Raw genomic sequence first — 25,179 nt, 5'->3', positions numbered from 1 at the left:
GAGAGTCTGGCTCCAGCCAATGAGGTTCCTCTCTGACCTTAACCATCCAATCAACTGTTAAACAACACACTGCATCCCTCAGCCCCAGTCTCTGATCAAACCACCTTCCTCAATCCCCACCTTTACTTCTCCCCAAATCCCCAACCCCACCTTGTTTCTTATTACAGCCATCACCCCCGTGTCCCTCCTCCTCGTGCAACCTCTCACTACCCCCTTTCCCACAGCTGTCACTCTCACCTTCCAGTCTGCCTTCGCTCCTGCCAAAAGCAGCCCATTTTCCAGCCTCTCCTATTCCGCTAGGGGACCCTGCAGCCTTCAGCACTCTATCAGTAATGTGAGAGCCTGAGCACCTACACCCCATGTCCTTTACCCCAAGCCCCACACCCCAGGACCCTGGCATGACATGGGCTGCATTCAACACAGCCAGACCCTCACTCACTCACTCACTCGCTCACCCCTAGTCCTCATTAGCAGCTCTCCCTTCTCCCCAGCTCATCCCTGTAACTGCCTGACTGTCTTTCACTCTTGGGGCTCCATCTCTGCCTATCCACTCACTCCTCTCCTCCTAACCCCCAACCCTCCCCCCCCTCCCTGTCTTTAGTCTATACCGCCTGCTCCTGGCTGCTTTCTGAAGGGACACAGCACTCGAAACGTTAACTCTGTTTCTCCCTCTGCAGATATTACTGAGCTTCTCCAGCAACTTCTGGTTTTGCAGGAGGATGCGATAACTCTGTTATGTTAAAAGTCACAAGTTATTTCACATTCCTTTAGATGTGAAGAGCGAGTCAGGGGAGAAGCAGCATGTGGAGCAGACTGCCATCGCTGTGATCACTGACGCCTGTCCCAAGCAAAGCATCTTCCTGAGCTGCAGGTGAGCGCAGCCTCCCAACACTCCCTCCCATCAACGGCTGCTTGTCCCACCAGGCAAACAGACCAGGGACGCTGTGCATTTATATGGCACCTGTCACCTTCAAATGTTCCAGGGGACAAGTCCGATGAATTGCTGAGGGGTGATATTGGGGCGGGTTGCACTGGGGCATGTCCGTAAGGCATGTGTTTTAAGGGTCTTCAAGAAGAAGAGGGAGTCGGAGAGGTTTAAGGAGGGTTTTTCGCAGATTGTGGACCAGGTTGGTCAACAGAGTCAAGAGTGTGGTGTTGGCAAAGTGCAGCAGGTCAGGCAGCATCCGAGGAGCAGGAGAATCGACATTTCAGGCAAAAGCCCTTCATCAGGAATCTTCATCGAGCTTATGCCCAAAACGTCGCTTCTCCTGCTCCTCGGATGCTGCCTGACCTGCTGTGCTTTGCCAGCAACACACTCTCAACTCTGATCTCCAGCATCTGCACTGCTCACTGTCTCCCAGGTTGGTGTACAGACAGTCATCAGTGGCAATGACTCTCACTCCGTCAGAGAGTGCGTTATGCCCCAGTCAGATTGAGGTGAGCAGTGATCGTTTGGTGCTCTGTCACTGAGCTCTAGAGACCGGGATGGTAGGAGTGAGGCGAGTGTATGCAGCCTTGTCTGTGGACTGCAGGAAGTTGTCCCCATTCTCTGGTGATCTTTCAGCTTCTGCCAGCCTTTGGGAAGAGATCAATCAGACAGGATTCCTGCTCATTAGCCAATGAGGTGGGTCAATACTGATGGGGAATTCAGTGCTCAGGTTTCCATTGGAATAAGACCTGAGTTCTCTTTGGTCACTATGTTCACTGAGGGCCTATAGGCCAGTAGCTTACAGAGTGGGAGAGTAATTGTTGTTGACAGTACAGGGACCAAGCCTCAATGATCGAATGGATGGCAAAAGTTGAAACTGGGTGGCAAATTCACAAAGAAAGAATTCATAACATTGACTGTTCAGCACAGAAACCAGACAGTGGGCCAACCGCTGGAGAATGGGCGTAAGAATAGATCGGTGCTTATTTATGTCCAGGCCAGACCTCAGGGCTGTGTGCATGCTGTCGATATCCGGGACTCTGTGGCAGTTCATTCAGCCGTCCTCCTCAGTGCTTGTGTTTTCACCTCCTCTTTTATCCCTGCCTTATCACCGTATCCCTCTATTCCTGTCACCCTCATGAGTTTATCCAGCTTCCCCTCTCAATTCTCTGGGAGAATGCTTTCCTCAGTCTCCCCAAATCTTCGGGGCAAGGAATTTCTTCCAAACCCCCTGTCGGATTTATATGTCCCTGCAAGTGATCCTCACCAGTACAACGAATTTCACCATGTCTTTTTCTTATCAAACTTCTTCAAACTTTTAAAAAACTCCCATTCTGATAATTCTGGTCTCCTTCCTATCGGAAAGATGTTATGAAGCTTGAAAGGGTTCAGAAATGATTTACAAGGATGTTGCCAGGGTTGGAGGATCTGAGCTACAGGGAGAGGCTGAACAGGCTGGGGCTGTTTTCCCTGGAGCGTCAGAGGCTGAGGGTCATAGAGTCATAGAGATGTACAGCACGGAAACAGACCCTTCGGTCCAACCCGTCCACGTCGACCAGATATCCCAACCCAATCTAGTCCCACCTGCCAGCACCCGGCCCATATCCCTCCAAACCCTTCCTATTCATATACCCATCCAAATGCCTCTTAAATGTTGAAATTGTACCAGCCTCCACCACATCCTCTGGCAGCTCATTCCATACACGTACCACCCTCTGCGTGAAAACGTTGCCCCTTAGGTCTCTTTTATATCTTTCCCCTCTCACCCTAAACCCATGCCCTCTAGTTCTGGACTCCCCAACCCCAGGGAAAAGACTTTGCCTATTTACCCTATCCATGCCCCTCATAGTTTTGTAAATCTCTATAAGGTCACCCCTCAGCCTCCGACGCTCCAGGGAAAACAGCCTCTCCCTGCAGCTCAAATCCTCCAACCCTGGCAACATCCTTGTAAATCTTTTCTGAACCCTTTCAAGTTTCACAACATCTTTCCAAAAGGAAGGAGACCAGAGTTGCACGCAATATTCCAACAGTGGCCCAACCAATGTCCTGTATAGCCGCAACATGACCTCCTAACTCCTGTACTCAATACTCTGACCAATAAAGGAAAGCATACCAAACACCTCCTTCACTATCCTATCTACCTGCGACTCCACTTTCAAGGAGCTATGACCCTGCACTCCAAGGTCTCTTTGTTTAGCAACACTCCCTCGGACCTTACCATTAAATGTATAAGTCCTGCTAAGATTTGCTTTCCCAAAATGCAGCACCTCGCATTTATCTGAATTAAGCTCCATCTGCCACTTCTCAGCCCATTGGCCCATCTGGTCCAGATCCTGTTGTATTCTGAGGTAACCCTCTTTGCTGTCCACTACACCTCCAATTTTGGTGTCATCTACAGACTTACTAACTGTACCTCTTATGCTCACATCCAAATCATTTATGTAAATGACAAAAAATAGAGGACCCAGCACCGATCCTTGTGGCACTCCACTGGTCACAGGCCTCCAGTCTGAAAAACAACCCTCCACCACCACCCTCTGTCTTCTACCTTTGAGACAGTTCTGTATCCAAATGGCTAGTTCTCCCTGTATTCCATGAGATCTAACCTTGCTCACCAGTCTCCCATGGGGAACCTTGTCGAACGCCTTACTGAGGTCCATATAGATCACATCTACTGCTCTGCCCTCATCAATCTTCTTTGTTACTTCATCAAAAAACTCAATCAAGTTTGTGAGACATGATTTCCCATGCACAAAGCCATGTTGACTATCCCTCATCAGTCCTTGCCTTTCCAAATACAAGAACATCCTGTCCTTCAGGATTCCCTCCAACAACTTGCCCACCACTGCGGTCAGGCTCACCGGTCTATAGTTCCCTGGTTTGTCCTTACCACCCTTCTTAAACAGTGGCACCATGTTAGCCAACCTCCAGTCTTCCGACACCTCACCTGTGACTATCGATGATACAAATATCTCAGCAAGAGGCCCAGCAATCACTTCTCTAGCTTCCCACAGAGTTCTCAGGTACACCTGATCAGGTCCTGAGGTTTTATCCACCTTTAACCGTTTCAAGACATCCAGCACTTCCTCCTCTGTAATCTGGACATTTTGCAAGATGTCACCATCTATTTCCCTGCAGTCTATATCTTCCATATCCTTTTCCACAGTAAATACTGATGCAAAATATTCATTTAGGATCTCCCCCATTTTCTGTGGCTCCACACAAAGGCCGCCTTTCTGATCTTTGAGGGGCCCTATTCTCTCCCTAGTTACCCTTTTGTCCTTAATATATTTATAAAAACCCTTTCGATTCTCCTTAATTCTATTTGCCAAAGCTATCTCATGTCCCCTTTTTGCCCTCCTGATTTCCCTCTTAAGTATACTCCTACTGCCTTTATACTCTTCTAAGGATTCACTCGATCTATCCTGTCTATACCTTACATATGCTTCCTTCTTTTTCTTAACCAAACCCTCAATTTCTTTAGTCATCCAGCATTCCCTATACCTACCAGCCTTCCCTTTCACTTTGACAGGAATATACTTTCTCTGGATTCTTGTTACCTCATTCCTGAAGGCTTCCCATTTTCCAGCCGTCCCTTTACCTGCGAACATCTGCCTCCAATCAGCTTTTGAAAGTTCTTGCCTAATACCGTCAAAATTGGCCTTTCTCCAATTTGGAACTTCAACTTTTAGATCTGGTCTATCCTTTTCCATCACTATTTTAAAACTAATAGAATTATGGTCGCTGGCCCCAAAGTGCTCCCCCACTGACACCTCAGTCACCTGCCCTGCCTTATTTCCCAAGAGTAGGTCAAGTTTTGCACCTTCTCTAGTAGGTACATCCACGTACTGAATCAGAAAATTGTCTTGTACACACTTAAGAAATTCCTCTCCATCTAAACCCTTAACACTATGGCAGTCCCAGTCGATGTTTGGAAAGTTAAAATCCCCGACCATAACCACCCTATTATTCTTACAGATAGCTGAGATCTCCTTACAAGTTTGTTTCTCAATTTCCCTCTGACTATTAGGCGGGGGGGGGGGGGTCTATAATACAATCCCAATAAGGTGATCATCCCTTTCTTATTTCTCAGTTCCACCCAAATAACTTCCCTGGATATATTTCCAGAAATATCCTCCCTCAGCACAGCTGTAATGCTATCCCTTATCAAAAATGCCGCTCCCCCTCCCCTCTTGCCTCCCTTTCTATCCTTCCTGTAGCATTTGTATCCTGGAACATGAAGCTGCCAGTCCTGCCCATCCCTGAGCCATGTTTCCGTAATTGCTAAGATATCCCAGTCCCATGTTCCTAACTATGCCCTGAGTTCATCTGCCTTCCCTGTTAGGCCCCTTGCATTGAAATAAATGCAGTTTAATTTATTAGTCCTACCTTGTCCCTGCCTGCCCTGACTGTTTGACTCACTTCTGTTCTCAGCTGTACCCATCTCAGATCGATCTCTTTCCTCACTATCTCCCTGGGTCCCACCGACCCCCCACCTTACTAGTTTAAATCCTCCCAAGCAGTTATAGCAAATTTCCCTGCCAGTATATTAGTCCCCTTCCAATTCAGGTGCAATCCGTCCTTCTTGTACAGGTCACTCCTACCCCAAAAGAGATTCCAATGATCCAAAAATGTGAATCCTTCTCCCATACACCAGCCCCTCAGCCATGCATTCATCTGCTCTATCCAGGTGACCTTATAGAGGTTTATAAAATCATGAGGGGCATGGATAGGATAAATAGACAAAGTCTTTTCCCTGGGATGGGGGAGTCCAGAACTAGAGGGCATAGGTTTAGGGTGAGAGTGGAAAAGGGATCCGAGGGGCAACTTTTTCACGCAGAGAGTGGTACGTGTATGGAATGAGCTGCCAGAGGAAGTGGTGGAGGCTGGTACAATTGCAACATTTAAAAGGAATCTGGATGGATATATGAATAGGAAGGGTTTGGAGAGATATGGGCCAGGTGCTGGCAAATGGGATAGAGTAGGTTGGGCTATCTGGTCGGCATGGATGGGTTGGACCGACAGCTCTGTTTCCGTGCTATGACTCGAACGTTTCCAGTTCATCGTTTCTTGCACTCTCTCCCATTTCTCTGTACTCCTTTCAGATCTGGAACTGTAGAGAATACTCTAAGGTTTTGTACAAGTTTGAAATGAGCTAAGCCCATCCTTTCAGAAATTAATCTCCCCAGCGTTTTGATGACTCTGTTTTCCATGGCTTGTTGCAGTGGCGATGATGTGATAAAGATTTGGGATCCGTCCGGTTTTCTGTTGACTGAGTTGGTTCTCGATTCCACACTCAGCTCTGCGTGCTTCCTCAATAACTTTGGAGATATTCTGATAGGCTTCAAGGAGCACCTCTTCCTGATACCTCACAACAAGTTAATGGTCAGCATCCGAGATGATGTTTCTGACAATTCAGCCAAAGGTACGTTGTTCAACTCCAGGGGAACATAACATTTTTGGCCGAAAGTATCTCAGAAGTGAGGGTGGAAATTCACTGTGGGTGTGTATATTGGGGAATGAGAAAATGGTATCGTGCACAGAAACAAAAAATGCTGGAGAAACTCAGCAGGCCGAACCTCATCTGTGGAGACAAAGTGGACCCGAAATTTGAACTCTGCTTTTTCTCTCCACAGATGTTGCCAGACGTGCTGAGTTCCTCCAGCAATTTCTGATTGTGCTTCTTTTTTCTAGCATTTGCAGTTCTTTGGGGTTTTTTTGAGGTTTCGGACTCCAGATCTGGAACACTCCAACCGAGGGGGAACTGACACAAGATCCCAAGTAATTCTGAAAAGGGAATGGGGCGTGGATCTACAGAGAAGTTGATTTTTCTGTGTTCTGGGGAGAATGCTGGGGGTTGGGGTGAGGCATGTGGTGGGGGGGGAGGTGGGAATGGGGGAATGGTTTTATTGGAGACCAGGTAATGGTGATGACCACTCTCACAGGCAAAGACACACGTTCTCAAACACACACACACACACGTATATGCACGCGCACACATGCATGTACGCAAGCGCATGCACGTGTACGCGCACACAGACACTCACACATGCACATATAAATGCACACACACATGCGTACACACATGCAAATGCACACACGTACACACGCGTACACAGACACACACACATACACGCACACACATACATATACACGCATGTACACACAGACACACATGTACATACATGCACATGCGTACACACACCCGCGTACGCACACACGCGTGCACACACACACGTAACACAGGCGTGCGCGCGTGCATACACACACACACACACACACACACACCCGATTGTTCCGATACAACGGTATGCTTCGAACGTGCTGATTAGCTGCAGGGAGGTTTGCCAGCGATGACGTTCTCAGATTTGTGTGGAAACATTACTGTCCAGCACTCTGTCACCCAGGCAGCTGGATTAGACACATTATTTACCGAGCAAGGAGTTAAGGGTCATGTGGGAAACAGGCAGAAAGGTGGAGTTTTAAAAAAATCATTCCTGGGATGAGGGTGTCACTGGCCAGGCCAGTTTTGATTGTCCATCTCTAATTGTCCAGAAGCCAATTAAGGGTCAACCAGATTGCTGTTGGTCTGGAGTCACGTGTAGATCAGGTCAGGTAATGATGGCAGTTTCCTTCCTTAATGGCTCAAATGGGTTTTTCCAACAATGGATTCATGGTCATCATTAGACTCTTAATTCCAGATTTGTACTGAAATGAAATTCCACCATCTGCCATGGCAGGATTCGAACCTGGGTCCCCAGAACATTACCTGGGTCTAAGGTTTAACAGTCGCCTGCCCTGTTAAGGCCATGGTAGAATCAGCCATGATCATATTGAATGGTGGAGCAGGCTTGATGGACCGAATAGCCTACTCCTGCTCCTAGTTCTGTGGATCTTAAGGAGTGGATAATCAATATCCAGCCTAAAGCTTTAGTGCAATCCTTCAACACTTAGTGTTTGGAAAATGGTTGGTGCGGGGCTCCAGTGTGGGTTTGAGGTTAGTCAGACCAGCCTCGATCTAATTAAAAGGGGGGGAGCAGAGTCGATGGGCTGAATAATTTACTCCGACACATTTATGCTGTTATGTGACAAACACAGAAAAGGCTGGAGAAACACAGCATCAGCAGATCGACAAACTAAAACAGAAGCAGTTAAGTGCAGTCAGCATAAGAACTAGGAGCAGGTGGAGGCCATTCAGCCCTTCAGAGGCTGCTCTGCTGCTCAACATGATCATGGCCTGATCTCATCTCGGCCTCGTCTCCATTTCCCTGCCTACTCTCCATAACCCTTCACCCCGTTACTAATTAAACATCTGTCTATCTCCTCCTTACATTTACTCATTGTCCCAGCATCTACCACACTCTGGGACAGTGAATTCCACAGATCCATGTCCCTCTGAGAGAAGGAATTCCCCATTGTCTCTGGTTTAAACCTGCTGCCCCTTATCCTAAAACCATCACCTCTCGTTCTGGATTGTCCCACATGAGGATCCATCCTCTCTACATCTACTGTGTCAATCCCCTTTAGCATCTTATAGACCTCAATTAGATCTCCCCTCATTCTTCTAAGCTCCAGGGAGTATCGGCCTAAACTGTTCAACCTCTCTCATCCCTGGGATCAACTAGTGACCTTCCTCTGTACTGCCTCCAACTCAACTACACCCGTCCCTCGGGTGAGGCAACGACCACATGACATCATCAACCCAATGAAACCCAAATGCATAAATAGAAAGCAGGAATTATCAGCAGTGCTTCGTCCAGCGGCCCACTGAAGATGTTACCTAGTAGGGTGACGAAATGTCTGAAAGTGAACCTTCCAGCTCAGCGGGCAAACCTACATCCGGGAACCACCACTCTACACAGTACTCCAGGTGGGGTCTCTATGTACTCAATGCCCTGGCCTCTAGAGCCCTCTGTGGGAATGAGATAAGACCGTAGGACCATAAGAGCAGAAATTAGGCCATTCAGCCCATCCAGTCTGGTCTGCCCTTCAATCATGGCTGATAGGTTTTCAACCCCATTGTCCCACTTTCTCCCCTTTGATCACCTTGACAATCAGGAACCCGTCGATCTCTGTCTTAAATATATTCATAATATGGAGGAGCCAGTGTTAGACTGGGGTGGACAAGTTAAAAAAATCACACACCACCAGATTACAATCCAACAGGTCTATTGGGAAGACAGTAGCTTTCTGAGCACTGCTTTTGGACAGCTACCTGATGAAGGGGCAGCGCTCTGAAAGCTAGTGCTTCCAAACAAACCTGTTGGACTATAACCTGGTGTTGTGTGATTCTTAACTTAAATATACTCACTGATGCCTTGTACAGTTGTGACAATACCTCCCGACTTTCATACTCTAAGCGTTTAGCAGTAAAGTGTAATTCTAATATGATTATATCGAGGATGCAATGTATTGCTGGATTCTGCAGTGGTTTGAGACGGTGACCAACACTGCTTTCAGCAGGACAGTTAGGGCTGGACAATAAACACAGGCTGAATCTAAAAACCCTGATACCAGATTGAAATCCGTGTCCTGGGAGGGTTTCTCACTCGGCTACTCCCTAACTTCCTGACTTCAGAATCTGCTATTTATGAGGATCCAGCGGTGAAATATGAACTCAAGGACACTGTACAACACCAAGCGGAATCACTCCTCGATCTCGATTCTTATCTGGTAGGTCAAAAGCTCAAAGCATCGTTTGTAATTTTAATTTGCTAAAGTGACACCTTATAATAATCCGACCGATCTATTCCTAATATGTGGGAATCACTGGCTAAAGCAGGAGTTTGTGGGCCCTACCTGGTTACACTGAGAAGGCAGTGATTAGATTTCCAACAGAGCAATGGGTTCAACCAACTTCCAGCACAAATGGGAGTGAACCAGAGCACAGTGCTGTCCCTGTCCTGGGAGTGATGGGACAGTGTAGAGGGAGCTTTACTCTGTATCTAACCCCGTGCTGTCCCTGTCCTGGGAGTGTTTGATGGGGGACAGTGCAGAGGGAGCTTTACTCTGTATCTAACCCCATGCTGTCCCTGCCCTGGGAGTGTTTGATGGGGGACAGTGCAGAGAGAGCTTTACTCTATATCTAACCACGTGCTGTCCCTGTCCTGGGAGTGTTAGATGGGGGACAGTGTACAGGGAGCTTTACTCTGTATCTAACCCCGTGCTGTCCCTGTCCCTGGGAATATTAGATGGAGGACAGTGCAGAGGGAGATTTACTCTGTTTCTTTTAGTACCTATAATATCAAATGGAGGTAGTGTGATTGGAGAGCTGGAGGGTTGAAGGAGCTGACAATTAACTGGAACGTTCTCTGAAGATGAGAATATAATTGCCAGCAGTTCCCAGCTGGAAGGTCAGAACCCCTCTGGAGTGTCCTTGCTGGATTTCCCTGTGACCTGGGAGGTATCTCTCTGTCCCACTGGCTGAACTCTGCGAAGGTCACTTTGCTAAACACTGTCTCTTTTCAGGTTCCCTTTAAGCACTTGGATTTCTCGAAAAGCGAAGTTGTGTCACTGGCCTCCGAGTTGGAGTCTGATCTGGACGTGGAGGAGACAGAATCTGTAAGTGGCACTTGGCAACTGTGGCTTGCTGCAGGTCAGAGGTCATCCCCTTCCCCCTGCCTCCTGCGAGTCTAGGCTCTGCTTGTGATCCCAAAGAAATGAAATTCTGAACGAGGTAAACCTTCACACAGCTCAGTAACAGATTATGAAATGGATGCGAACCTCTGGATACAGGACACAATCTGCTCTGGATCCGATCAATTGGAATTTCTTCTGGAAATGCAAGAATGATGTTGTACTCTGAGATTGTCTCTATCACTTCTCAGTAAATGACCGCATTATGGTTGTGAGGATCCAGTGTTACTGTAGCAACAGCCTCTGATGTAGCTCCATGTTAGCAGCTGACACAATATTTAAAATGAGATATAAAAGAATTGGAAAATAATGGCAATACATGATTCAATCAACAGCCAAAAACTGAAGCTTGATGGGAGTGTCACAGACGGAGCTGTTTGCTGTTTGTTTATTGTTGGATCTTCTGCATCAGGAATGTTTTACAGTGTCATCGATTGATACAGCATGGAAACAGATTCTTTGGTCCAATCCGTCCACACTGAACACGTTTCCCAATCTAAACAAGTTCCACTTGCCTGCGTTTGGCCTGTCATTTTGTGTTGTGCCCACCCGTTGTCTGTTAACTGAGGTAATAACTTTCTTAGCCATTTGTTTGAATGGCTGCCGTCATGGCCAAAGTGAGGACTGCAGATGCTGGAGATCAGAGTCTAGATTAGTGTGGTGCTGGAAAAGCACAGCAGGTCAGGCAGCATCCGAGGAGCAGGAAAATCGACGATTCGGGTAAAAGCCCTTCATCCTGCTTTTCCTGCTCCTCGGATGCTGCCTGATCTGCTGTGCTTTTCCAGCACCAACCTAATCTTGGCTGTCATCATGTCAAGTTGTTGGTGAAATAGAAACAGTCGTTCAAACCTTCAGGAGAATCATTGTCAAGGAGCAAAACCAGAACGTGCTGGAAAAGCTCAGCAGGTCTGGCAGCATCTGTGGAGAGAAATCAGAGTTAACAATTCAGGTTGAGTGACCCCTCCTCAGAACCCAAGGAGTTTCTGTTCGACCTTGGAAAAGTTCATTGAATTTCCCAAGGTCTCTCTGGACTTTTTTCTTGTTACGAATACATTGTCATACCCACCACATCCATAAATATAGTCATGAGACTACCGGGAGCCATTTTGTAAGATTCTTGCTGTCAATTTTATGTTTCCTTTGCAAAATTTAGAATGTTATAAGAAAACATTCAGGACACAATGAGGAAAAGCTTAGACAAGGGGTCGGTTTCACCAAGTGTTGAGCAGCATGAGGTAGAGAGGTTTTGGATTCGGGGAATTCCAAAACTTGGGGCCTGTTACTTCACCAGGCAGGAGTAGCACCCTGAAAGTTTGTGATTTCAAACGATAACCTGGTGTCGTGTGACCTCTGACTTTATTCACTACAGTCCAACACTGGCACCTCCACATTAGGGCCTATTTGTTTAAATTGGCATCACTTTCAGCACAACACCTGTGGGCTGAAGGGCCTCTTCCTGTGCTGTACTGCTCTATGTTCTAAGGCCTATGTAGCTGAAACTATGCTCAATAATTGCAGAGTGACTAAAATTGGGTAAGTAACAGTGGTCAGAACTGGAGGCTAAGTGAGATCTCAGCGGTTTGGAGGAGACAAAGAAACAGCTGGAATTGAGAAACCCATGAGACTCTTAAAAAGTTGCTTTGCTGATGGACTCGGGACCAATGCGAGTCAACAAGTTTAGTGAATGAGATTTAAGGCTGAACTGTTAGAGTCCATAGGGAAAGGAGGGTGTCACAGAGGTGGGCAACTGCTGGAATTAGCCAGCAGCTAGGTCCCTGTCTCTCTCACAGGTCCCGGTGGAGAGATGGTAGGTTTATTCACCTGTAAATGGGGTCGCTAACTGAACTAATTAAAGGGCAGGCTGGTTTCTCGGAGAGAGGAGGACAAGAAATAAAGATAGTGAGACATTCTGAGATGCCCAGGAAACCTCGTCTTAGAAAGGAATGGGGCAACTGTTGGTTGTACATTTTATTATTATTACATTGTTGGGAATGAATATTCATAATTAAGGATAATGTGGAAAAAAAGTTGATAGTATGGAACTGTTTGGATCTTTACAGATCACACTGACCACCTCAGTGCTGTTTTCCCATGTTAACTCCATTTCCCTTAATGAGATAACCCTTCAAAAAATCTAATGGTTTCCATATTGAAATTACTCCATGATTGAGCTTCCTCACCTCTCTGGGTTCAAGAATTCCAAATGTTCACCTCTTCATCCCAACCTTAAATGGACCGGGACCTGGGTGCCCTTGTGCATGAACCACAAAAAGTTAGTTTGCAGGTGCAGCAGGTAATTTAAGAAGGGAAATGGAATTTTGTCCTTCATTGCTAAAGGGATTGAGTTTAAAAACAGAGAGATTATGTTGCAGTTGTACAGGGTGATGGTGAGGCCACACCTGGAGGACTGCGTACAGTTTTGGTCTCCTTATTTGAGGAAGAATGTACTGGCACTGGAGGGGGTGTAGATGAGGTTCACTGGGTTGGTTCTGGAGTTGAGGGGGTTGGCTTATGAGGAGAGACTGAGTTGAAGAATGGGGGGGGGGGGAGGAGAGCGGGAATCTGAGAGAAACATATAAAATTATGAAGGAAATAGATCAGAGAGAAGCAGGGAGGGTGTTCCCATGGGAGGGTGAAACTGGAAACAGGGAGCATAGCCTCAGAATAAGGGGGAGCAGATTTCGGACTGAGTTGGGGAGTAACTCCTTCACCCAGAGGGTTGTGAATCTCTGGAAGCCCCTGCCCAGTGAAGCAGATTTTTGAACAGTAAAGGAATTAAGGGATACGGTGAGAGGGGGTGGGGGTAAGTGGAGCCGAGTCCATGAAAAGGTCAGCCATGATCTTATTGAATGGCGGGGGCTGGCTTGTTGGGCCAGACGGCCTACTCCTGTTCCTAGTTCTGATGTTCTTGCAACTGCTGCTTCTTCTGAGATTATGTTCCTTGTTTCTCGATTCACCATTCAGGAGACACATCCTATCTCCATCCATCCTGTCACACCCTGTGAGAATTTTATGAGTCAAACCTGTTTGCTCAATCTCTCCTCCTAAAACAGGTCAGCCACCTCAGGGATCCAGGTGAGGTTTCAACAAGTGTTTGTACAACTGCAGCAATTCCACTTGAAACAAACACCAAGATCAAACACCAATGACAACCACCAAGCTGACCTGGAGTTCCCATGTAGATGCGACGGTCAAGAAGGCACAACAACACCTCAGGAGGCTCAGGACATTCAGCATGTCCACAAGGACCCTCACCAACTGCCCCATTGACAGCGTACAGTCCAGGTACATTACGGCCTGGTACAGTATCTGCTCTGCCCAGGACTGTAAGAAACTACAGAAGGTGGTGTGCACAGCCCAGCCCATCACAGAAACCACCCTCCCATCCACGGGCTCCATTTACACGGCTCAGTGCCGCGGAAAGGCTACCACCATCATCAAAGACCCCCCCCCACCCCCGGGGAATGCTCTCCTACAACCTCCTCCATCTGGCAGATGGTACAGAAACCTGAACACACGCTCCAACAGGTTCAGGAACAGCTTCCCCACCCCCCCCCCCACTGTTATTAGACTGATGAACAGACCTCTCTAACTTCATGCTTTACTTAGATTTTTAGATTTAGATTTAGATTACTTACAGTGTGGAAACAGGCCCTTCGGCCCAACAGGTCCACACCAACCCTCCGAAGCACAACCCACCCAGACCCATTCCCCTACATTTACCCCTTACCTAACACTACGGGCAATTTAGCATGGCCAATTCACCTGACCTGCACATCTTTGGACTGTGGGAGGAAACCGGAGCACCCGGAGGAAACCCACACAGACACGGGGAGAATGTGCAAACTCCACACAGAGAGTCGCCTGAGGCGGGAATTGAACCTGGGACCCTGGTGCTGTGAGGCAGCAGTGCTAACCACTGTGCCACTGTGCCGCCCATTTGATAACACTGGAGCCCTTGGTCAAGGAGTTCCAGAGGAAGAGAGATGTGATCTATCCAGAGGGAGTGGGGTCCTCCAGATAAATTCTCAGAAGGCATTGGGATTAGGCCGTTATAGTGATCAATGGCAGGAGTTCAGTCTCAAAGAAGTGCATGCAGAACCATAAGACATTCAATGGCCACGTACAAGTAATCAAGATAATTAAATGCATCTTAAAATTGCATAAACAATCAATTGCAACATTAGCCTCAAAGACTTCTCAATGCATCATTTACCATCACTCATCATCAGAAGTTATCAGTAGGGTTAAAATCAACGAGGTAAAAACAATGACCTCAGATGCAGTCATGATTCACAAAAGTCATAGCCTCAACTCCTCACTCCTCACACAAAGCTGCTTAACTCATACTCACATTACCCAAACATATTATGTCACATCACAACACACATTCTTCACTCTCACGCAAGACAAAGTGGTGAATAAGTACAGGCAGTATGTAACCCATAGGGGCAGGCATAGCCACATTTCCCCACTGGGAGGGGGGGAAGCAGTGCTTATTGTCACCAAAATAGCCATGACTGAGGCTGTGAACAACAGTAGGGCTCGAACCATTGAAAACGATGATACCCTTTCCTGCTTCTCAAATACCATATCCCTCCCAATGTGACCAGCAAATCTTTCAGATGGCTTAGTGGCAAACCAGAAATGCAATTAAGAGCAAAATATTGTGAATACTGAAAATCTACAATCATAAACACCAAATGCTGGAGAAACTCAGCACGTCTGGGATCATCTGCGGAGAGAGAAACCGAGTCAATGCTTCGAATCCATTATGATTCACACTGGTGCCCCTCTTGTGCAGCTGTAACCCTGTATACCTCACTCTGTCTCAGCATCCTGTGATCTATATGTCTTTGTTTGCTTTGATCTGCCTGTACTGCTCACAAAACAAAACCTTTCACTGTACTCAGGGACATGTGAGTACAGTAAATCAAATCCAATCAAACATCATATTTCTTTTCTAACTGTTTGCTTCACCTGTATGATAAATTTTAATGATTAGGATTCCCATATCAAGGCTGAGATCAGTAGATTGTTGTACAAGGAGGAAAGCGAGGAGTGTAGGGCTCGTATTTAAGGTGGAAGATCAGCTACATTCCAACAAAATGAGAGAACAAGATGAAAGAATGAAATTACCTATTTTTGTTCCTTTTCGTTATTATTCTAATATTCTTCTTTCTTAGGCAGGACATGTGAGTAGAAATTGTTTCTGCCCATTAACAGCTTCCCCAAAGCTCTCTCTTTCTGAACTTTCTCACAACTTCTCCGCCAGTTCTGAAACAAACTCTGACATATGTTACTGTGAGAGCCAGCAGCAGAGCAGATGTCAACTTCCTGAGTTTCTGTGACTGATACCACTCTGGATAAACTAAAAGAGAAACACGGCCCACCAACACTGATCCACGCCTGAAGGCAGAGGTGAAGAGTCTGTGAGGTCGGGAGAGCTTGGGAGCTTCAAAAGCAAAATACTGCGGATGCTGGAAACCAGAAACAAACACAGACAATGTTGGAGGAAATCTGCAAGTCTGACAGCACCAGTGGAGACAGAAACAGAGTTCACTGGGAAGGAGATCTGAAGAACATTCATATCAGGCTGAACTTTAACAGAATTTTCTGTGTTTGTTTTGGAAAGCTAAAACTCTGACCTCTGCAGCTTGGCAACACAACTTCCAAACAGACCTACCCACAAAGGCTTCTGACTGGCAGATAGTGTCAACGCTGCCTCCAAAACTCAATTTAGGAACTCTTAGAAACTGGAAAGTCAATGGCTGGAGAGAGTTAATGTCTTTTCCCCAGGATGGGGAATTTCAACGCTAGGCGCATATTTTTCGGATGAGATGAGAAAGATTTTAAAAAGACGTGAGGGGTAATTTCTTTTAACACAGCAGATGGTTTGTGTGTGAAATGAACCTTCAAGGAAGTGGTGGATGTGGGAACAGTTACAACATTTAAAAGACATTTTGATAAGTGCATGAATAGGAAAGTTTTGGAGGGATACAGATTAGAGTGGTGCTGGAAAAGCACAACAGGTCAGGCAACATCCAAGGAGCAGGAAAATCTATTCCTGATGAAGGGCTTTTGCCCGAAATGTCGATTTTCCTGCTCCTCGGATGCTCCCTGACCTGCTGTGCTTTTCCAGCACCACTCTAATCCAGACTCTGATCTCCAGCATCTGCAGTCCTCACTTTTGCCTTGGAGGGATATAGGTCAGGAGCAGGTAGGTGGGACTAGTTTCCTTTGGGATTTATGGTCAGCATGGACTGGTTGGGCTGAAGGGTCTGTTTCCATGCTGGATGACTCTATGATTGCTGTCAATGGTCCCTAGGGCAGCCTCACAGTGCTACAGGCTGACTGTGCTAAAGGTAGGTAGATATCAGCCTGTCCTGTGTGCAAAACAAAGCTTTTCACTGTACTTCAGCACACGTGACTACAATAAATCACATCAACTCAAATTAAACGCCATCCAACTGCAGTCTGGCCTGTACTGCATCTTCATCTAACGGTCTTCCTTGACCTACAGTTGAAGTTAGTTGGGGAGGTTTGAAGAATATTCCCTTTTGTGGTATCTCCTTCTTAATTTAGGAAGACGGAAAGCTTTGAGGTCATGGCTATAATTCCCACCATGGAAGCCGGTGGAATTTAAAATCAGTTAAAAATAAATCAGAAACCGAGCAAAATGGTCTGCCATCCTTACCTGGTCTGGCCTACATGTGACTCCAGACCCACAGCGACGTGGTTGACTCTCACCTACCCTCTGAAACGGGTTAAAGTGAGGACTGCAGATGCTGAAGACCAGTCGAGAGTGTGTTGCTGGAAAAGGTCAGGCAACATCCAAGGACCAGGAGAGTCAAGAGAAAACCCTTCATTAGGAATGAGGCTGGGAGTCTCGGGGTGGAGAGATAAATGGGGGGGGTGGGGGCTGAGGGGGAAGAACGCTTCATCTTCTGTATCGGGACCTTCCAACCCCAGGGCATCAATGTGGACTTCACCAGTTTCCTCATTTCCCCTCCCCCCATCTTATCCCAGATCCAACCTTCCAGCTCAGCACCGTCCCCATGACCTGTCCTACCTGCCAATCTCCCTTCCCACCTATCCACTCCACCCTCCCCTACAACGTATTACATTTACCCACACCTCCATCCACCTATCACATGCTCAGCTACCTTCCCCCCCCAGCCCCACCCCCCTCCCATTTATCTTTCCACCCCGAGGCTCCCAGCTTTTGTTTGAAACGTCAGTTTTCCTATTCATACAGCCACAGAGATGTACAGCACAGAAACAGACCCTTCGGTCCAACCCGTCCATGCCGACCAGATATCCCAACCCAATCTAGTCCCACCTGCCAGCACCCGGCCCATATCCCTCCAAACCCTTCCTATTCATATACCCATCCAGATGTCTCTTAAATGTTGTAATTGTACCAGCCTCCACCACATCCTCTGGCAGCTCATTCCATACACGTACCACCCTCTGTGTGAAAAGTTGCCCCTTAGGTCTCTTTTATATCTTTCCCCTCTCACCCTAAACCTATGCCCTCTAGTTCTGGACTCCCCCACCCCAGGGAAAAGACTTTGTCTATTTACCCTATCGATGCCCCTCATGATTTTATAAACCTCTATAAGGTCACCCCTCAGCCTCCGACGCTCCAGGGAAAACAGCCCCAGCCTGTTCAGCTTACTCCTCGGATGCTGCCTGACCAGCTGTGCTTTTCCAGCACTACACTCTCGACTCTGATCTCCAGCATCTGCAGTCCTCACTGTCTCCCACTTACTGAGATCGGAACCATTTTGTCTTTCAGGTGTTGAATGGGTATACCCCAGCTTCCACTGCAATGTACAATTCCCCAGCCAGCTCTGTTCTGTCGTTGGAGATCTGTCACCTCACACCAGGACTTGACACGGACTGGGAGGAAGGTAGGCAGTTAGTGCCCCTAACAATGTACCCGGGATGCCCTGTGTAAATCCTCTCTCTGCTGAGGTGTCTGTACCTTGTTCTTGGCCCGTTCTGTGAGAGCTGGGCACAGGCTGGTATTGTTTTTAGTTGTTTTTATCAGGGCTGCTTTACCCTTGGCAGAGCCTGGGCATTTCACTCTTGATACAACGACAAATCTCACATTATCATTTCAGTGGCAGGAGGAAGCCACTCGGCCCATCAACAGTGTTTCTCCATCCAATGAGATCACAGATTAGCAACACCTAAACTCTGTAATGACCAAGTGAGGAAGGGCTGAACTGACTCCCCTCTTTGCAACCCCTCCTGTCAGTTGCCATAAAGACCCAAAGATCTCTCTCACACAAGGTTACACCCCACTCCATTTAAAATGTACTCACCTGGTTTCTAGTGTAGCAGTCAGGAGCCAATCACAAGGTGTCCTTCAACTAAAACAGCAAGTTTATTCCCTGCTAATTCCAAGGAAAGGAATAAAGTTATGCATGTGATTTTCAGGAGCCTCTCTCATTCCTTCTCTCTCTCTCTCTCTCTCTCTCTCATTCCTTCTCTCTCTCTCTCGCTGCCTTACAGACACCACAGACACACAGAGTTAAAATGGGGATAGTGTGCAAGAAAAAACAGGAGATAGAATAATTTAAGGCTTAGAGTCTTTTGAGTAACCATGGGTTTTAACCTGAGACCGTCCTTACCTAGTTGCTGTTTTCAACAGCCGCGAGTATTGTAGTTAGCATTTGAGTTCTCAGCGTTTTGATGTTTCTTTGCCACCAGATAGTTTTATTTTTGAGAGACACAGAGAGAGAGAGAGAGAGGATTTGCAGCTGGAGTTCAGTGCTCCAACTTTAGTTAAATCTCTGTCCTCTGCCACAATCTGGTGAAATATCAACTTGTTCCTGTATTTCCATGTCAGAGTTCATTGTCTCCACACTTGAGATCCACAGGTGTTGTTGTAATCTCCAACTGGCAGGTATTCTTGGAAAGGTGTATGTCAAAAAAAAATAGGTGAGGGTCTTTCCAGGGACCTATCCTTCCTTTTCACCCCATTCAAGGAGGAGCTGACTGATTTCCTTGATTCTGGATGAAGTTTTGATTCTTCTCTCTTTCGTTTAATCTGTGTTGGTTTCATGAAACCTGTATGGTCAGGGGCTGTTGCTAGTTTACGTTGGGATTTTGATCCCTGTTTTAAAATCAATTCAGTCCATGAAAGCCCAATTGATTATATCACACAATGGGAAGATGACAAACAATAATCCACATTTTAATCATCATGGTCACTCATTTGCATTCCTAAACTTAACACCCTTTCATCACGATGAAAAAGTGAGGACTGCAGATGCTGGAGATCAGAGTCAAAACGTGTGGTGCTGGAAAAGCACAGCAGGTCAGGCAGCATCCGAGGAGCAGGAGAGTTGAAGTTTTGAGCATAAGCCCTTCATTAGGAATGCCCTGACAACGGGTTTATGCTCAACTCTCCTGCTCCTTGGGATGCTGCCTGATCTGCTGTGCTTTTCCAGCATCGCCCTCTTTCGCCCCTTTGGTCACTAACAAACTATCATTCTCAGTTCTGAAATTCTCATAAGGGCCTGAGCAAATTGGAGAGGAAGTTGAGTCAGGATTCGGGTTAAATCGAATGCCAACCCATTCCGCCCTTCTAGTTAACTCTGCTATTCAGTGAGATCATGGGTGCTCTGATCATCCTCAACCCCACCTCCCTGCCTCTCCCTCATAACCCTCGATCCCCTTCCTGGTGAACAAGCTGTCTGTCTCAGCCTTAAATATCCTGAATGACCCAGCCCCCGACAACCCTCAGTGGGAAAGAATTCCACAGATTCACTCCCCTCGGAGGGAAGGAATTCCTCCTCATCTCTGTCTTCAATGGGTGACCCCTTACTCTGAGATGATGTCCCCCTGGTCCCCAACTCCCCCACCTGGGGAAACAGTCTTGCTGTATCGACCCTGTCAAATCGCCCAAGAACCTTGTCTGTTTCAATAAAGTCTCCTCTCATTCAACTCTTCACCTCACCCCTTCCAGGTTTAAAAGGAGCTCCATGGCTCTTTACTTGATGATCAACTTCCCGTTAAATTGGGTTCTCTGATGAGGAAAGGTTGAACAGAAGTTTGGAAGGAGACAAGTTCTTACCGAGGTGCATCTGATATTCAGAAGGCTGGACAGTGGAAATATTAATAAGATTATCTTCCCAAATGGAAATTCAAGAGCGAGGGATCATTGTGCCAGGTTGTGGAGGAATGAGATGAGGAGTTTTTGAAATCTCTACTCCAATGCAGTGAACCATCTCTTGCTGAGTATATTCCAGGCTGAGATTGAGAGTTTTTTGAATTCGGAGGGAGTTGAGGACAATGGGATTAACAGAGAATGCTGGAGAAACTCAGCAGGTTAGCCAGCGCCTGTGGAGAGAGAAACAGAGTTAACATTTCTGGTCCTGTGACCCTTTGCCAGAGTTGAGTTCCAAAGAACTCACACCAGACTCAGAGCACGAACTGTGTTTCTCTCTCCACAGGCACTGCCAGATCGGCAGAGTTCCTCCTGCATTCTCTGCGTTTGTCTCAGATTTCTAACATCCACGGTGATTTGTTTTGTATCTCAGATGATGGGGATTTGCTATCAGACAGAGTTTTAATAAGAAGCAATGGTACTGAGTAGTACAGCAAGACAGAAAGGGGCCAAATGTCCTTCTCCTGCCTCCTTTTTCTACATTAGATTCCCTACAGTATGGAAACAGGCCATTTGGCCCAATAGATCCACACCGACCCTCCAATTCTTATCATAGAGTCATGGAGATGTACAGCACGGAAACAGACCCTTCGGTCCAACCCGTCCATGCCAACCAGACATCCCAAGCCAATCTAGTCCCATCTGCCAGCACCCGGCCCATATCCCTCCAAACCCTTCCTATTCATATACCCATCCAAATGCCTCTTAAATGTTGTAATTGTACCAGCCTCCACCACTTCCTCTGGCAGCTCATTCCATACACGTACCACCCTCTGCGTGAAAACGTTGCCCCTTAGGTCTCTTTTATATCTTTCCCCTCTCACCCTAAGCCTATGCCCTCTAGTTCTGGACTCCCCCACCCCAGGGAAAAGACTTTGCCTATTTATCCTATCCATGCCCCTCATAATTTTATAAACCTCTATAAGGTCACCCCTCAGCCTCCGACACTCCAGGGAAAACAGCCCCAGCCTGTTCAGCCTTTCCCTGTAGCTCAGATCCTCCAACCCTGGCAACATCCTTGTAAATCTTTTCTGAACCCTTTCAAACTTCACAACATCTTTCCGATAGGAAGGAGACCAGAATTGTTCGCAATATTCCACAGCGGCCTAACCAATGTCCTGTACAGCCGCAACATGACGTCCCAACTCCTGTACTCAATACTCTGACCGATAAAGGAAAGCATACCAAACACCTTCTTCCCTATTTTGTCTACCTGTGAGAATTGCTTTCCCAAAATGCAGCACCTCGCATTTATCTGAATTAAACTTCATCTGCCACTTCTCAGCCCATTGGCCCATCTGGTCCAGATCCTGTTGTAATCTGAGGTAACCCTCTTCGCTGTCCACTACGCCTCCAATTTTGGTGTCATCTGCAAACTTACTAACTGTACCTCTTATGCTCGCATCCAAATCATTTATATAAATGATGAAAAGTAGAGGACCCAGCACCGATCCTTGTGGCACTCCACTGGTCACAGGCCTCCAGTCTGAAAAACAACCCTCCACCACCACCCTCTGTCTTCTACCTTTCAGCCAGTTCTGTATCCAAATGGCTGGTTCTCCCTGTATTCCATGAGATCTAATCTTGCTAATCAGTCTCCCATGGGGAACCTTGTCGAACGCCTCACTGAAGTCCATATAGATCACATCTACTGCTCTGCCCTCATCAATCCTCTTTGTTACTTCATCAAAAAACTCAATCAAGTTCATGAGACATGATTTCCCACGTACAAAACATGCTGTAACTTGAAGGTTATGACTCATCCTGGGAGTGTTTGATGGGGGGACAGTGTAGAGGCAGCTTTATTCTGTCTTTAACACTGTGCAGTCCATGTGTGGACTGTGTGCAGTATGGGACCTGGTCTCCTCACTGTTAGCGGTGATGGGGATTGTGCAGGTTCGGTCGGGTTGAGTCAGGTTGGTGGGGGTGATATTACAGTGACCCCTCCCATGTTGTCTCACAGCCCATCGTGCGAAGCTGCATTCGTGTGAGGAGCTGCTACGGTGCGTGAGCTCCGGGCCCTCGAGACCAGCCCTTGGGGACTCTCCTGTTTTCTTCCATGTTGAAGTGTCACAGAAAGAGGATTCCGTCATTCAAATTCCGGTGAGTGGCTGAGTGAGTGAGTGTGTGAGTGAGTGAGTGAGTGAGTGAGTGGCATTCCAGTCATTGTCTCAATGCTGCACACCAGCCCCCACTGTCATTGCTGCTATGTGTGTGTGTGTGAGTGTGTGTGAGGGACAGTGTGTGTCTATGTGTGTGAGAGAGGGAGTGTGTGTGTGTGTCTGCATGTGTGTGTGGTGCTGGAAAAGCACAGCAGGTCAGGCAGCATCCGAGGAGCAGGAGAATCGACGTTTTGGGCAAAAGTCCTTCGTCAGGAATGAGGCTGGTAGGCTGGGATCTGGGAGATAAAAGAGATGAGAGAACTGTTGAAATCCACATTGATTCCATATGGTTACAGGGTCCCAAGGAGGTTAGGGAGTGATGATGGAGGAGGCCCAGGATCTGCAGGTCCTTGGCAGAGTGGGAGAGTGTTTTCAAGTGTTCAGCCATGGGGAATTGGGGTTGATTGATGTGGGTGTCCTGGACATGTTCCCTAAAGCGCTCTGCTAGGAGGCGCCCAGTCTCCCCAATGTAGAGGAGACTGCATCGGGAGCAATGGATAGAATAAATGATATTAGTGGATGTGCAGGTAAAACTTTGATGGATGTGGAAGGCTCCTTTGGGGCCTTGGATGGAGGTGAGGCAGGAGGTGTGGGCACAGGTTTTGCAATTCCTGTGGTGGCAGGGGAAGGTGCCAGGATGGGAGGGTGGGTTGTTGGTGGCCCCTTTGGGGGGTGGGGGGGGGGGGGGTGGCGTGGACCTGATGTGGCAGATGGAACGGTCTCTGCGGAAAGCAGAAATGTGTGGGGAGGGAAATATATCCCTGGTGGTGGGGTCTGTTTGAAGGTGGCAGAAATGTCGGCAGATGATGCGGTTTATGTGGAGGTTGGTGGGGTGGAAGGTGAGGACCCGGGGGGGGGGTTCTGTACTTGCTGCGGTTGGAGGGGTGGGGTCTGAGGACGGAGGTGTGGGATGTGGACGAGGTGCGTTGGAGGGCATCTTTAACCACGTGGGAAGGGAAATTATGGTCTTTAAAGAAGGAGGCCATCTGGTGTGTTCTATGGTGGAACTGGTCCTCCTGGGAGCAGATACGGCGGAGGCGGAGGAATTGGGAATACGGGATGGCATTTTTGCAAGAGGTAGGGTGGGAAGAGGTGTAATCCAGGTAGCTGTGGGAGTCGGTGGGTTTGTAAAAAAATGTCAGCGTTGAGTCTGTCATCGTTGATGGAGATGTATAGGTCTAGGAAGGTGTAAGAGAGGTCTAAGGTGTAATCCAGGTAGCTCTGGGAGCTCCAGGAAGGGGAGGGGCGGGGTAGGTGGTTAGCGTGTAACTCCGGAAGATGGACTGTAGCCAATAAAGAGACAGGCAGACTGGGGCCCATGCGGGTGGCCATAGCTAGCCCTTTCGTCTGGAGGAAGTGGGAGGATTCGAAGGAGAAATTGTTGAGGGTTAGGACCAGTTCAGCCAAATGAATAAGAGTGTCAGTGGAAGGGTAATGGTGGGGACAGCGGGAGAGGAAGGAATGGACGGCTTGGAGTTGCAAAGGTAGTTTGCAAAACCTGTGCCCACACCTCCTCCCTCACCTCCATCCAAAGCCCCAAAGGAGCCTTCCACATCCATCTTAGTTTTACCTGCACATCCACCAATATCATTTATTATATCCATTGCTCCTGATGCAGTCTCCTCTACATTGGGGAGACTGGACTGCCCCATGGCCCAACATTTCAACTCCCCCTCCCACTCTGCCGAGGACATGGAGGTCCTGAGCCTCCTTCACCGCCGCTCCCTCACCACCAGACGCCTGGAGGAAGAACGCCTCATCTTCCGCCTCGGAACACTTCAACCCCAGGGCATCAGTGTGGACTTCACCAGTTTCCTCATTTCCCCTTCCCCCACCTTACCCCAGTTCCAACCTTCCAGCTCAGCACTGTCCCCATGACCTGTCCCACCTGCCAATCTCCCTTCCCACCTATCCCCTCCGACCTATTACGTTTACAGCACAGCAGATCAGGTAGCATCCAAGAAGCAGGAGAGTTGAGCATAAACCCGTTGTCAGGGCTTTCCTAATGAAGGGCTTATGCTCAAAACTTCAATTCTCCTGCTCCTTGGATGCTGCCTGACCCTGCTGCGCTTTTCCAGCACCACACTCTCCACTCTGATCTCCAGCATCTGCAGTCCTCACTCTCTCCTGTGTCTGTGTGTGTGTGTGTGTGTGTGTGTGTCTGTCTGTCTGTCTGTCTGTCTGTCTGTCTGTGAGAGAGAGTGTGAGTCATAGAAATGTATAGCACAGAAACAAGACCCTTCGGTCCAACCCGTCCATGCTGACCAGAT

At 47.6% G+C, this 25,179-nt stretch overlaps 1 protein-coding gene across 1 annotated transcript in view; it reads left to right on the top strand.

Moving 5' to 3' along the window:
- LOC140483463 (uncharacterized) overlaps positions 1-25,179 on the top strand; it is a 176,643-nt gene that overhangs the window by 14,348 nt on the left and 137,116 nt on the right. Inside the window, exons 6-11 of the mRNA XM_072581659.1 lie at positions 772-871; positions 6,154-6,353; positions 9,507-9,601; positions 10,397-10,489; positions 18,366-18,480; positions 22,711-22,850. Of these exons, the coding sequence (XP_072437760.1) occupies positions 772-871; positions 6,154-6,353; positions 9,507-9,601; positions 10,397-10,489; positions 18,366-18,480; positions 22,711-22,850 (743 nt within the window). The remainder of the gene's footprint in view (positions 1-771; positions 872-6,153; positions 6,354-9,506; positions 9,602-10,396; positions 10,490-18,365; positions 18,481-22,710; positions 22,851-25,179) is intronic.

The sequence above is a fragment of the Chiloscyllium punctatum genome, chromosome 12, assembly GCF_047496795.1.
Source record: "Chiloscyllium punctatum isolate Juve2018m chromosome 12, sChiPun1.3, whole genome shotgun sequence".
NCBI lineage: Eukaryota > Metazoa > Chordata > Chondrichthyes > Orectolobiformes > Hemiscylliidae > Chiloscyllium > Chiloscyllium punctatum.
This window is presented reverse-complemented; position numbering and strand designations above follow the sequence as displayed.